Raw genomic sequence first — 12,773 nt, 5'->3', positions numbered from 1 at the left:
TCCTCCCCTACCATCATTAACCAGCCCCCTACCCTCCCCCTCCTCCTTCCCCCGTATGGCATTCTTCCATACTCCTCCTTACCCCTTGTAATCCATTCACTGGTGTACATCCTTTTCCGTATCAGGTATTGCAATTGAGTCTTTGAAAATTCTCTCTCTCTCTCTCTCTCTCCTCTCACTCATCTCTCTCTCTCTCTCTCTCTCTCTCTCTCTCTCTCTGGGCTGAATGATTGCAGGACCCCCCCTCTCTCTCTCTCTCTCTCTCTCTCTCTCTCTCTCTCTCTCTCCTCTCTCTCCTCTCTCTCTCTCTCTCTCTCATTATTTTAACGGTTCATTGTTTTGTATTTTCGTGGAATGTCCTGATTTGATATTTTTGCGGCATTTCAACGAACAGTCATTATTTGTTTTCTTCATCATAATGGCCTTCATTATTCTTCCTGCAGCCACCTCACTGATTCCTTGGCATTCCGTTGGGTTTGTTATTTTCCCCCTCGGCTTCATTTCCCCCTTTTTTTCCCCTCTTGCCACCCCCCCCCCACCTTCCTCCTTTCCTCCTCGACTTTTTCTCTCTCTCTTTCCTTCTTTCCCCCCAGGTCGAGAAAAATCGTGATCACCACTTATCTCTATTCTTCTCAGCAGACATTTTCACCCCTCGTGACATAATGAAATGAAGGTTGGAAGATTTGATTCGGCCCTCCATGGGGAGAGGGGGGGGGTCCAACATACACACACACACACACACACACACACACTTTCTCTAAAATAGAATAATTATGTGTCATTATATATATCGAAGTTTATATATATATATATATATATATATATATATATATATATATATATATATATATATATATATATATATATATATATATAATATCCATTACTATTAACACATTAGTAGTTTAAGTAAATAAGCAAGTTCATTCTTGCTTAGCAAATTTTCACCTTTTTCAGAAAAGTTCATTAAGGTATATATATACATACACACACACACACACACACACACACACACACATATATATATATATATATATATATATATATATATATATATATATATATATATATATATATATATATTACACAACGGAATGGATATGTCTGATAAGAATTTTTTTTTTTTTAAATATATTTGATCTTTACTATAACCTGTGCCTTAAGGCCTTGTATGTTTATTTACCCCTTAGTGCATTTTATGTTAATTTTTATCGACGTCTAATACGTATCAGTCAGTTCATTATTTTGATTTTTTATCATTTTTCATGCATTGTTTTACACGCCTTTCATTTATCAACATTTTAGTGTTACTTAATTTTATTAGCTTTCTTTTCTGTATGTATTTTTGTCAATGCCATCTTCCGTTATATAAATATATATAAAAATATCTTCACGCATAATACTGAACAATGAAAATATTATCATTCTATTTTCTACCAGTCATAACCCTTACGTTTTATCATTTATTTTTTGAAAATGAATTGTGATGTTTATCTCGCTACAAATCGAATTTCTGATTGATTGATAATCGAGTGAATTGGATCTAGCATGACTGAAACATTTTTCGCACCGTCTGTATATCGTCAAATCTCTGATGTATTTTGGAATGTCGACATTTATTCGGGGGCTTTTTAATGTTTATAAGTCGAGATTTCGAAATATTGTCGTCTACACAGTTAATAATTTTCATTAAAAAAACGTTGAATGGTTAGTAACATATATTCCCAGGATTTTTACAGTTTTAAAAACGTTTATATTGACGTTAAAAGGACTGATTTTTCGGTCCGCCAACCCATGAAAGATAATGAAAAAAGGTAAAATTACGGTCGCCTGTATTTTACTGAAATACGGTTGAGAACAGTATATTTTTACGGAGAATTTCCAATTATAATTACGGTTTTTTTTTTAGGTTTATTTTTGTGTATATCGTTACTTTGATTTAAAACCAGAAAAGGAAATTTGGGTTGATAAACCACTGGAAAAAGAATTACGGTCGCCTGTATTTTATTGAAATATGGTTGAGAACAATATATTTTTACGGAGAATTTCCAATTAAAATTATGTTTTTTTTAGGTTTATTTTTGTGTATATAGTCACTCATATATTAAACCAGAAAAGGAAATTTCGGTTATAAACCCCTGGAAAAAAAATTGTTTTTTAAGCCACTAGAATGGAAAAGAACTTTAGTTCTGAAATCGCTGGAAAGTTGGAAAACGGTGTTTTCAGTAAGTCCATAAAAAACATTTTATCAAGTTTGGCAATAATAATATTGTGGTTTAGAGTTAACAGTTTTAGTTCCTTTGTCAAAGAAGCTTTTAATGTTTTAGGAAATGCCTTGAATTCTATTTGTCTGTTATCACTATTATTATTGTTATTATTATTGTTGTTGTTGTTGTTATGTCACTCGAATGGAAAGACGAATTATATTTTTATTATTAGTACAAAGCTACAACCCTTGTTGGAAAAGCAAGATGCTATAAGCCCTAGGGTTCCAACAGGGAAAAATAACCCGGTGAAGAAAGGAACTAGGAAAATAAGTAAACTTTATAAAGAAGTAATAAAGAATAAGAATAAATTATTTTAAAAACATTGATACTCACGATAATCATCTGATTTGTTTAAAGACTGATTTTAATCCATGTTTGGTAATTTTCATATTGTTATTTTTTCCTTAATTATGTCTACGCCTGGTAATTAATGAGAGATGGTCAGCTCTTGTACATTTATGCTCATCGAGGCATATTAGTAGATATCTGTAATTGGCGATATATTTCCACATTTATATACTGAAGATCTAACATAATAGAGAAATATGCTTTGATTTCCATCTTATGATGAGGATACTTATACTTGTTGTTTCTTTCAGGGACGCTGCAACAGAGAGAAGCCACCCTGCAAGTACTTCCACCCGCCCCAACATCTCAAGGATCAGTTACTTATCAATGGGCGCAACCACTTGGCACTAAAGAACGCTATCATGGACTCAGATCCAAGGCCTCTCCCCTGGCACGGCCGTCGTTCAAGGAACGATCCCAGTTGTAAGTCATTGTATGATTTTGTGACTCATTAGTGATAACGAGCAAGTTCGAGATCATTGGTTGTCTCATTTTCATTCATGCCTTATCTGTTACCTTTTTCATTTATCTCCCTTGTAACCAGAGGAATGAATTTTAATCACTGATCATCTATATAACCCTTTTTTTGTGATATTAATTTATTATTTTCTTGTAGACCCTGCATTTGTTATTGTCTTCCATTCCCTGTCATCTTTTTTTTACCTTCCTTGCATCTGCATGGTTGCCTTCGTCTTGTGCAATGTTTTCCCTGCCTATAATTCATTTTATTTGCCCTTTAATTTGATAGTGGTTGGGAATCGGTCTCTCATCGACTGTTGTAAAAGACCTGCTGTAAGTGGCAGTATGCTGACGAAGATCCTGGCGTATTCGCTCTCTCTGGACTAGATGGGCTTGGGGTTATTTTTTTACATAGTGTTTGCTTTGTGAAACTGTATCCTCTTTTGAATGGTAGGTTTTTTTTTGGCCTGCTTTCCAGTAGCTGATTAACGATGGGGTAACAGGATGCATCTTTCAAACAAGATTTGATGTGGTGGGATCATCGTGTGTAGTTTTTTTTTTTTTTTTTTTTTTTTAATTATTATTATTATTAATGGAAGTCTTAGAACAATCCAGCACAAAGATTTCTTCTATCCATTGACGGCTAGTTTATATGGAAAAATAAATATCATATGATGATAATTGACATTTCCAAATAATTATAGAAGAATTATTTGATATAACATTAAGTTTTGGGTATTTTTTTCAAAGTGTATAATATGTATGATATATTTCTTTTTCCACAGCCGTCGTTGCGTGTTCCCTATTTTTTTTTTTTTTTACCGAGAGATATTTAAGTAAATTTTCGCGTTATTTTTAATTTTAAATCCCTGTTTTCGTAGAATATAACTTTACTTCTGTTAATTTCATTTAGGTAATTAAATCCTTTTAAAATTTTTATTAAGTCAGAACATTATTAGAAAGAGGTAAAAGTTTGTGGTATTAGAAAAACAGGTAAATATTTTTAGTACGTAAACATTAACAGCCTTAAACTGTTATTCTATTTGATGGATATCTGAAAGCCCACTTCACACAAATGGCTCACGAACAGTTGGTTAACTTCCCTTTATGCTCACTGCACCTCAGACCTTTTATCTTGCGTATTCACTCTCGCTTCATAGAAATTAGAGTCCCTCAGTGCAAACAATTATGCGCTTTCCTGCTATCAGCCAACATTGTTAAGGCTCTAAACCGACCTAAAAGCGTTGATTCATGTTTTCACTTTTACAAAGCTATAATCACAAGTTTAGCGTACAGTTGGTTTCATTAATTCCAGTACACTTCTGTGGAAGCTAAGGAGACGTCTGGCATTTGTACATTGTACCAGGTAGCACTGTTTAGTAAATGATTTGGCAACGCTGCCTGTAAAAATATTGTTATTTGGTTTACAGTATTTCGTAAAATTGATTGATAAAAATGCTATTGATCACGTTAGCGTACAGTTGGCTTCATTAATTCCAGTACACTTCTGTAGAACCTAAGGAGGCGTCTGGCATTTCTACATTGTAGCAAGTAGCACTGTTTAGCAAAAAATTTGGCAACGCTGCCTGTAAAAATATTGTTATTTGGTTTACAGTATTTCGTAAAATTGATAGAAATGCTACTGATCACGTTTTTACATGCTCGGTGACTTTGTTTTACAGGCAACGTCACCAACAGTTTCCCTTTTGCTAAACACAGCGTTACCTGCTACATTGTACACCAGTCAGATCTTAGCTTCCCGTGAAGTGTACCGGAATTAATGAAGCCAATTGTACCTGTACATCATTTGTAATTTCAACTCTTACACTACGTCCAACATAACCCTTTACTCTAAAATAAATATTTTTTTATTAGTCCTAACTGTAAGTTACTCGTATCCAAGAGAGTTTGTTCCATTCCTTCATGCATTCTGAAATTTACTTTCAAAACCTCTTGCGGAAATCCTGTTAAAGGTTTAAAGGTCGCTCATGAGTGGCAGAAGCAAGGGACAGTGACATTCCCCAATCGATAAGGACAGTGCCCTAAAGACTGACCATATATACATATGATCAGCGCCCAAGTCCCCTCTCCACACAGATAGGACCAAGGAAAGCCATGCAATGGCTGCTGATGACTCAGTCCCCCCCCCCCCCTATCCTTAGCTCACAAAAATGGTGAGGTTGCAGCGACCAAAGGAACTAACGAGTTTGAGCAGGACTCGAACCCCAGTGTGGCATTCACCCAGTCTGGGACGTTACGAAAACGGCCACCACAACATATTATTACTTGCTAAGGTACGATCCTAGTTGGAAAAGCAGTATGCAATAAGCCTAGGGACCCCAACAGGGAAAATATCCCAGTGAGGAAAAGAAAAAAAAAGAAAAGAAAATATTTTAAGAACAGTAACGACATCAAAATAAAACATTTCCAATATAAACAATGAAAACTAACAAATCAAGAGGAAAAGAAATTAGATGGAATAGTGTACCCGAGTGTACCCTCAAGCAAGAGAACTCTAACCCAAGACAATGGAAGACCATGGTACAGAGGTTATGGCAATACCCAAGACTAGAGACTCACCTCTGAACTCATTGCCATCATCCTTCACCCCAAAATTCCTGAATGAATCAACTTTCCATACGTATATTCTTCTTACCCTTCCAATAAATATATTGTTTTTCCTTGATGCTCGATCATCACATTCTTAATCTTGCTAACATTTACTTCCAGCTGTTTTCTCATACAGACTTCCCTTCCCTCTCATTCGCCAGTTTCGTGTCTTTTCACCATCACCAATTTAACAACCTCATCAAATCCTTCCGTTCAGGCTAAAACTACATTTTACCTATCAGATGTACCGTAAGAAACCATTCACTATATTATATAGGGAAGTGAACTCATGTCCAATTTGTACTAAGGCAAACCCTTTTCTAAGTATTCTTGTGAATACCCTTTTTGCAACCGCGCATTTCCAACAATCTAGTCCCTGTCAGAACAACGCCCAATTCCAATTCATTCCAGGCACTAAGAATACCAACGTTGCCATCCTTTTCTCCATCACCCCCAGCTTTACATTCAAATTACCCACCACAATTACCCTTTCTTCTCCAAATCCATCCAAGGCACAGATTCTAACACTCCCCAGGAAACTTCTGCTTCGTCTTCACTCTTTTTCATTCTTGGTACCTATACCCTTATTACCAAATCCTTTCTGCCACAGCAGTCATTTACAACCACGAAGTGCTTGTACCAATTTGCAGTACACACACACACACACATATATATATATATAATATATATATATATATATATATATATATATATATATATATATTTATATATATATATATATATATGTGTGTGTGTGTGTGTGTGTATATATATATATATATATATATATATATATATATATATATATATATATATATATGTGTGTGTGTGTGTGTGTGTGTATATATATATATATATATATATATATATATATATATATATATATATATATAATATACAGTATATATATATAATATATATATATATATATATATATATATATATATATATATATATATATATATATATATATATATATATATATATATATAATATACAGTATATATATAATATATATATATATATATATATATATATATATATATATATATATATATATATATATATATATATATATATATACAGTGTATATATGTATAAGAAAGAGAGAAAGATAGAGTAATCCTTTCTTTAACTTTCCCTCTAATTTAAGCTTTTTACTCATAGTGGGAATGAATACGTCGGTGCCATGTCATTGTGGCTGTCTTGTGTTCTCTTACAAAAGAAAATAAAACCCTTTTGTCTGTAGGTAAAAAAGAAAAAAAAATTTGATTCGCAAAGAAAACAACAGCAGCGACTCGGGTATTCTCGTATGAGAGAGAGACACATAAGTGCGTATTTATGTTTCCTTTGCTCGGCGTTATTCTATAACTAAAAAGCCGCTTCCTCGTATCCCTACCACCGCTGTAACCTCGCTGGGTGAAGATTTTATGGCAGCGCCGCCTTATTATTTCTTTTTCTTTTCCGACTAAAACTTCGAAGGTGCGTGAGGGAAATGTCTCCTGGCACGAAGCAAAGAGCAGTCTTAAGGTGTGAACTCTCGCTTTTTTTTCTCTCTCTCTCTCCAGAAATCGTCGTATCATATTGGGAAAAAAATGTTTGTATATTGAGATTTGAAGTAGCCCTGGTTATATTATTTATTTGTACTTGACGCATTTCATTTTTTCTATAAACTACTTTAATTCTTATTTATTGTAAAGTAACATGTTTTATGTGCTTTTAATGCTATTCCAGTCATATGATTTCAATACTTGTGGGGGTACAGACGGAAAGTCATCCAGAATACTCATAACTTTATACAGTATTCACTTTTCCATCCATATTTTTTTACAGTCGTAAATTCGAAACGACGTAAATCGAGGTATACCTTTACAATAGCTCTTATTCTGAAATGATAGATATCTATGTTTATTTCAACATTATTTTAATTTTGATACTTATCTCTATTGCACTTGGATAGAGGCATTTAAAATTTCATGTTAACCTCACAGTTCTTTCCATAGATAAGAGGAAAATGTTTATTGACATTTTTGACATTTCAGTATCGTAAATTTGTAGTCATAGACATTGTTATTTGTTAATTTGCAAGTGTTAGTATTTACCTTTGCAGTTTTTTTTTTCTGTTGAAAATGTCTGCTGACTGGCGGCATTGGCTTTAAATGGCAGATAGAATGTCATTTCATGCAGCCTCTTGTATTTATTTTTCTTGCTTTTTCGGCTTCTTCACGTCGAAGCTTTCCTCGGCACTTATCAATGCAAGGAACATGTCTAGTCCAGTTTTTGAGTCTCTCTCTCTCTCTCTCTCTCTCTCTCTCTCTCTCTCTCTCTCTCTCTCTCTCAGCTGCATATGTTGCAGTGAAAGATATAGAGAGGAATTGTGTTTAATGCCTTATCAATTGCGCTGTTTGTAGTCGCTTGAAAGTGTTACCATTATTACTGGAATAGTAAAAAGAACATTGTCTCGTGACTGAAACATTAATTACTTATAAGGAAATTTTATATAAAACGTTTTTCTCCATTTCAATAGTGGATAAATAAGGGTTTTATTCCAACGTTGTATCAGGTTTTCAATTTTATTCAATATTTCATCATTAATAACTATTATCGATTATTAAATCAACATGACTGTCAATTAAAGTATCATTGATAGAATCGAAAACTTAATGTAGACAGAGCTATAGTCAATTCTTTTAAGTGAGGCAGATTTGCACTGATTCGCAGGGTTGCCCTTTTAGCTCGGAAACGTTTCCTGCTCGCTGATTGGTTGGACAAGATAATTCTAAGCAACCAGATGACAGGAAAATTTCCCAGCTAAAAGGGCAAACCTGCGAGTCTGTGTAAATCTGCTTCACTAAAAAAAATTGACTGTAGTTCTATCTCACTTTTCTCCTCTCGCCCTGCAAGAACTTGCTGCTCCTCAGGTATGCACGCACCAGTTCTCCAAGCAAGGGTGAATTAATCTTGCGTAAAGTTTAGGTGGTGGTGCTCAGGAGGAAGAAAAATATTCCTCGTACCTTAACGAGATTTCCTCTCGCAAGTTCTTCAAAGCAGACTCTGCAATTTCACCAATGAGGCTCATTTTAAGACTGGGTCGAAGGGGCTTGTATAACCCTCCCTCCACATTCACTCATTAGAGACTCTCTCTCTCTCTCTCTCTCTCTCTCTCTCTCTCTCTCTCTCTCTCTCTCTCTCTCTCTCTCTCTCTCTCTCTCTCTCTCTCTCTCTCTCTAAATGTTTAGATGAGATACGGCAACTGTGTTGCAACATCAATGTGTAATATCTTATGTTGACGAATTTAGAGTTACAGTTAGTGTATATCGGTAAATTTCAAAGTTTAAATTATTTTTTTTCTTTGCCAAGTGAACAAATATTGACAGCATTACTGTGTAAATATCGTGATATGCAAGGAGAGTATATTTTATTTTCACGAAGATCATATCAGTTTTAAGATAGGAATTTAGAAACTTTACTGTAGAAGCGATTGAAATCTGTGTGCAGGACGTATTAAGATTTAGGCTGTCATTTTATGAAAGGAAACGGGGAAAATTTTTTTATCAAGTTATATTTTTGTTTTTTTAAAAAAAAGGGAAAAACAATTTTGGTATCAAAGTTCTGTGATTAGATAAATCTCCACACGCTACCTGTACTTCACTAGTTATATGAACCAAAGTATTTTTTCCTGATAGGTTTCCTACATTTTTTCTATTCCGGTGAAAATTGAGTGACGAAAATATGAAGTTTCAGTTCTTTATTATTTGTTTGAAAAAAATTTTCGGTTTTTCCCGATGTCATTTTCTAAAATAGCACAATGGGGGAACATAATTTGTAAGATATAATCCAAAGCAACTATAATTTAAAACTTTAAATGTAAAAACTAATTTTTAAGCAGCAACGAATTGGTTGAAAACACATTGCTGTGCCATTAATATATGAGATTCGTTTCTATATTAGTTTATACATTGTTAACAATAACTGAAATTTCCAAAATCGGTAAAAAGATTTTTTACAGTTAGTTTTACTGTTAATTAAAATAAAAACAGTAAATATGACAGTGGCTGGACTCGGAGACCTTAAGTTATGCTTAGGATACCGTGGGAAAAGGTGATAGACGGTGACCTATTCCTGCCTGAAGTTCAATAGGGTTTGGATAAAAGATATATTGGAGAGAACTCATTACTAACCACGTCAAACTCCGTAGAGGGAAGAGCTGGCGTAATACTACGCAGTACTCTAAAAGTTTTATTCCAGCTGTTACCAAGTTGTGGAATGATCTTCCTAATCGGGTGGTTGAATCAGTAGAACTTCAAAAGTTCAAAGTTGGAGCAAATGCTTTTTTGTTGACCAGGCGGACATGAGTCTTTTTATAGTTTATTTATGACATATTTGTTTTTGATGTTGTTAATAGTTTATATATGACATGTCTGTTTTGACGTTGTTACTTATTTTAGAATGATTTATTGTTAATTTGTTCTCTTCATTTATTTATTTCCTTATTTCCTTTTCTCACTGGGCTATTTTTCCCTGTTGGAGCCCCTGGGCTTATAGCATATTGCTTTTCCAACTAGGGTTGTAGCTTGGATAGTAATAATAATAATAATAATAATCACTTGGCAATGTGGTGTCTGGGGTCACTGATTGTAGTACTGTACTGTATACTGTAAAGAACCCCCCAGTTATGTCGGTGTATATCTTTACTTTTTGATGGCAATATTTAGTGTATGTTACTTTCTTGGGCTTTTTTCTGGTTACAAGTTTATTTATTTTAGTTAATATCCAACTGAAGATACTATCTCACAGATGTTGTTCGTATCGCCAGTTAGGTAGTAACTGAAAGACGGGGTGAATGGAACTAACTTTATTTCAACAGAAAGCGAGTTTTCATAACAACAGTTTCAGTGAAAGAACGTCACAAAAATTCAAACACATCAATTAAAGAAAAGACAGGCTTGAACCGCTTCTGTTAACAGATAGGTGTAGAGCGAGATAAACAATAAAAAAATAATACCGTTACAGTTTACGAGTGTTTGTGAAACACATACGGTAGAGTGTCCTACAGATCATGCAATCGGGGTTTCTAAATTTTGAAATGCTGCTGCCTTCTAGTATGTTCGCATATTTTCGAAGTTGCATTATCTTTGTATTTGCATACTAGTGTTTGTATATGCTTGGAAAGGAAAGTAAGGTACAGTACAAGAAAAATTGTTTCTTAGAAGTAATTTTTTTTATAGATGTCAGTTCTGCCTTTAATGTATTTCACTTGAGCTATCGTAGATGAAGACTTATCTTATGTATTCTAAGTTTAGCGCTGCCATTTAATGCCCTTTTCAAATGCATTTAAACCCATTTATATGCATTGAATGCACTTTTAAAAGACATTTACGTGCCTTTAAAAGATCGAAGACGTAAAAACTGTAGTTTTTATGTATTCACGAGTCTTTCTTTCTGGTGGAGACTACTCGCCATCCCCCAAACCCTATCATCCCTCCATCTTTCCTCTCTTCCATCAACACGCTTAGAAATTTTGAGAGATTTTCCTACAAGATTCCGTCGGGGTTTCGAAAGCAAACTCTCGAGCGCTAAGCTGATTACCTTGGCTAAAGTATTTAGTGTCTCCCATCTCCTGGGGACTTTTTCATATTGAACGTAAACATTGCTGTGCTTGTGGGATTCGTGGAAGTGTTAGGAGCTGTCTTTCTGTTGTTATTGCAAGAGTTTTTATGCTTTCGTTTGCATTTAAACAAAAAGAAATTCAGTTGCCAGTCACCTTTCGGGTTTGTGTGTTCGTATTTATTAAAAAATGAAAAGAGGGAGCTGCTCAACATTATAGTCAATTCTTTTTAGTGAGGCAGATTTACACCGATTCTCAGGGGTGCCATTTTAGCTCGGAATAATTTCCTGATTGCTGATTGGTTGGACGAGATAATGCTGACCAATCAGACAGCAGGAAACTTTTCCAAGCTAAAAGGGCACGGCTGCGAGTCAGTGCAAATGCGCCTCATTAAAAAAATTGAGTATAGTTTTTTTTTGTTTGTTACTCTTTTAAAAAAAAGTATACTCAACCATATTTTCAATGTTAAAAATTAAAATCTTAAAAGATGCCAGTCACTATTGTATATGTTGACTTTAAAATACAAGAGGCCGGCTTGGCACTTGACAGGCTTAATCCAGCAACGGAAAAAAAATGACTATCCTCTTAAATGCTCCCGGCTGTTATTATGGTTAGAGTAATATGTACAATTGAAGAATTCGTGCTTTGCTCCAAAAGTATTTCATATATTTATCCGTAAGAAAATATTACTCAGTGTACTGTAACTGATTTTCGATACTCATTTCAATTTTTTGTTCTTACATTTCAGTTTTATTTTAATTTCAGCACAAAAAGACTATGGATTATATCGTGTTTAATTTAAAGTAATGTTGAATGTGTTGCCCACTAATTAACTCTACAAATCTTCTACGTGTTTATATTTTTTAATATAATTGGAATTCTCGATAAAACCTTAAAGTATTAACGTAACAAATAGTTGACATCTATACTAATTTTTTTTAATGGGGCGCATTTGCACCGACTGAGAGCGGTGCCCTTTTAGCTCGGAAAAGTTTCTTGCTATATGATTGGTTAGAATTATTTTGTCCGACCAATCAGCGATCATTAAACTTTTCCGAGCTAAAAGGGCACCCTTGCGAGTCAGTGCAAATCTTCCTCACTAAAAAGAATTGACTATAGTTATACCGTAACATAAGGTCACATCACTTTTTACAGTGACGTTTTAGAAATAATATTTATTCTAGCCTATACGCAGTATGTAGATTGCGTTTGTACTCCTTTTGACAGATCAAAGGAAAGGAAATGGGGGAAAAGGAATTTCGTTGTAGGTGTCACAAAGGCCCCTTTGTAAAAGAACCTTTTGGAGCGTAGGAGGTCAGATAGGACTCTCGATACTACAGCTTTTATCGTGGGTTATCATCCGATTATATGTACCAGTGTTGTGAAACAATCTTTTTGTATGATTGGGTCCGGCTTTTAGTGCTGTTTGCCCTCCCCTATATATATATATATATATATATATATATATATATATATATATA

General features: G+C 34.3%; 1 protein-coding gene across 1 annotated transcript in view; it reads left to right on the top strand.

The window, feature by feature from the left end:
• The window catches only part of LOC137634106 (muscleblind-like protein 1), a 169,194-nt gene that overhangs the window by 80,534 nt on the left and 75,887 nt on the right, over positions 1 to 12,773 (top strand). Inside the window, 2 exon segments of the mRNA XM_068366329.1 lie at positions 2,867 to 2,980; positions 2,982 to 3,038. Of these exon segments, the coding sequence (XP_068222430.1) occupies positions 2,867 to 2,980; positions 2,982 to 3,038 (171 nt within the window).

This window comes from Palaemon carinicauda, chromosome 44, assembly GCF_036898095.1.
Source record: "Palaemon carinicauda isolate YSFRI2023 chromosome 44, ASM3689809v2, whole genome shotgun sequence".
NCBI lineage: Eukaryota > Metazoa > Arthropoda > Malacostraca > Decapoda > Palaemonidae > Palaemon > Palaemon carinicauda.
This window is presented reverse-complemented; position numbering and strand designations above follow the sequence as displayed.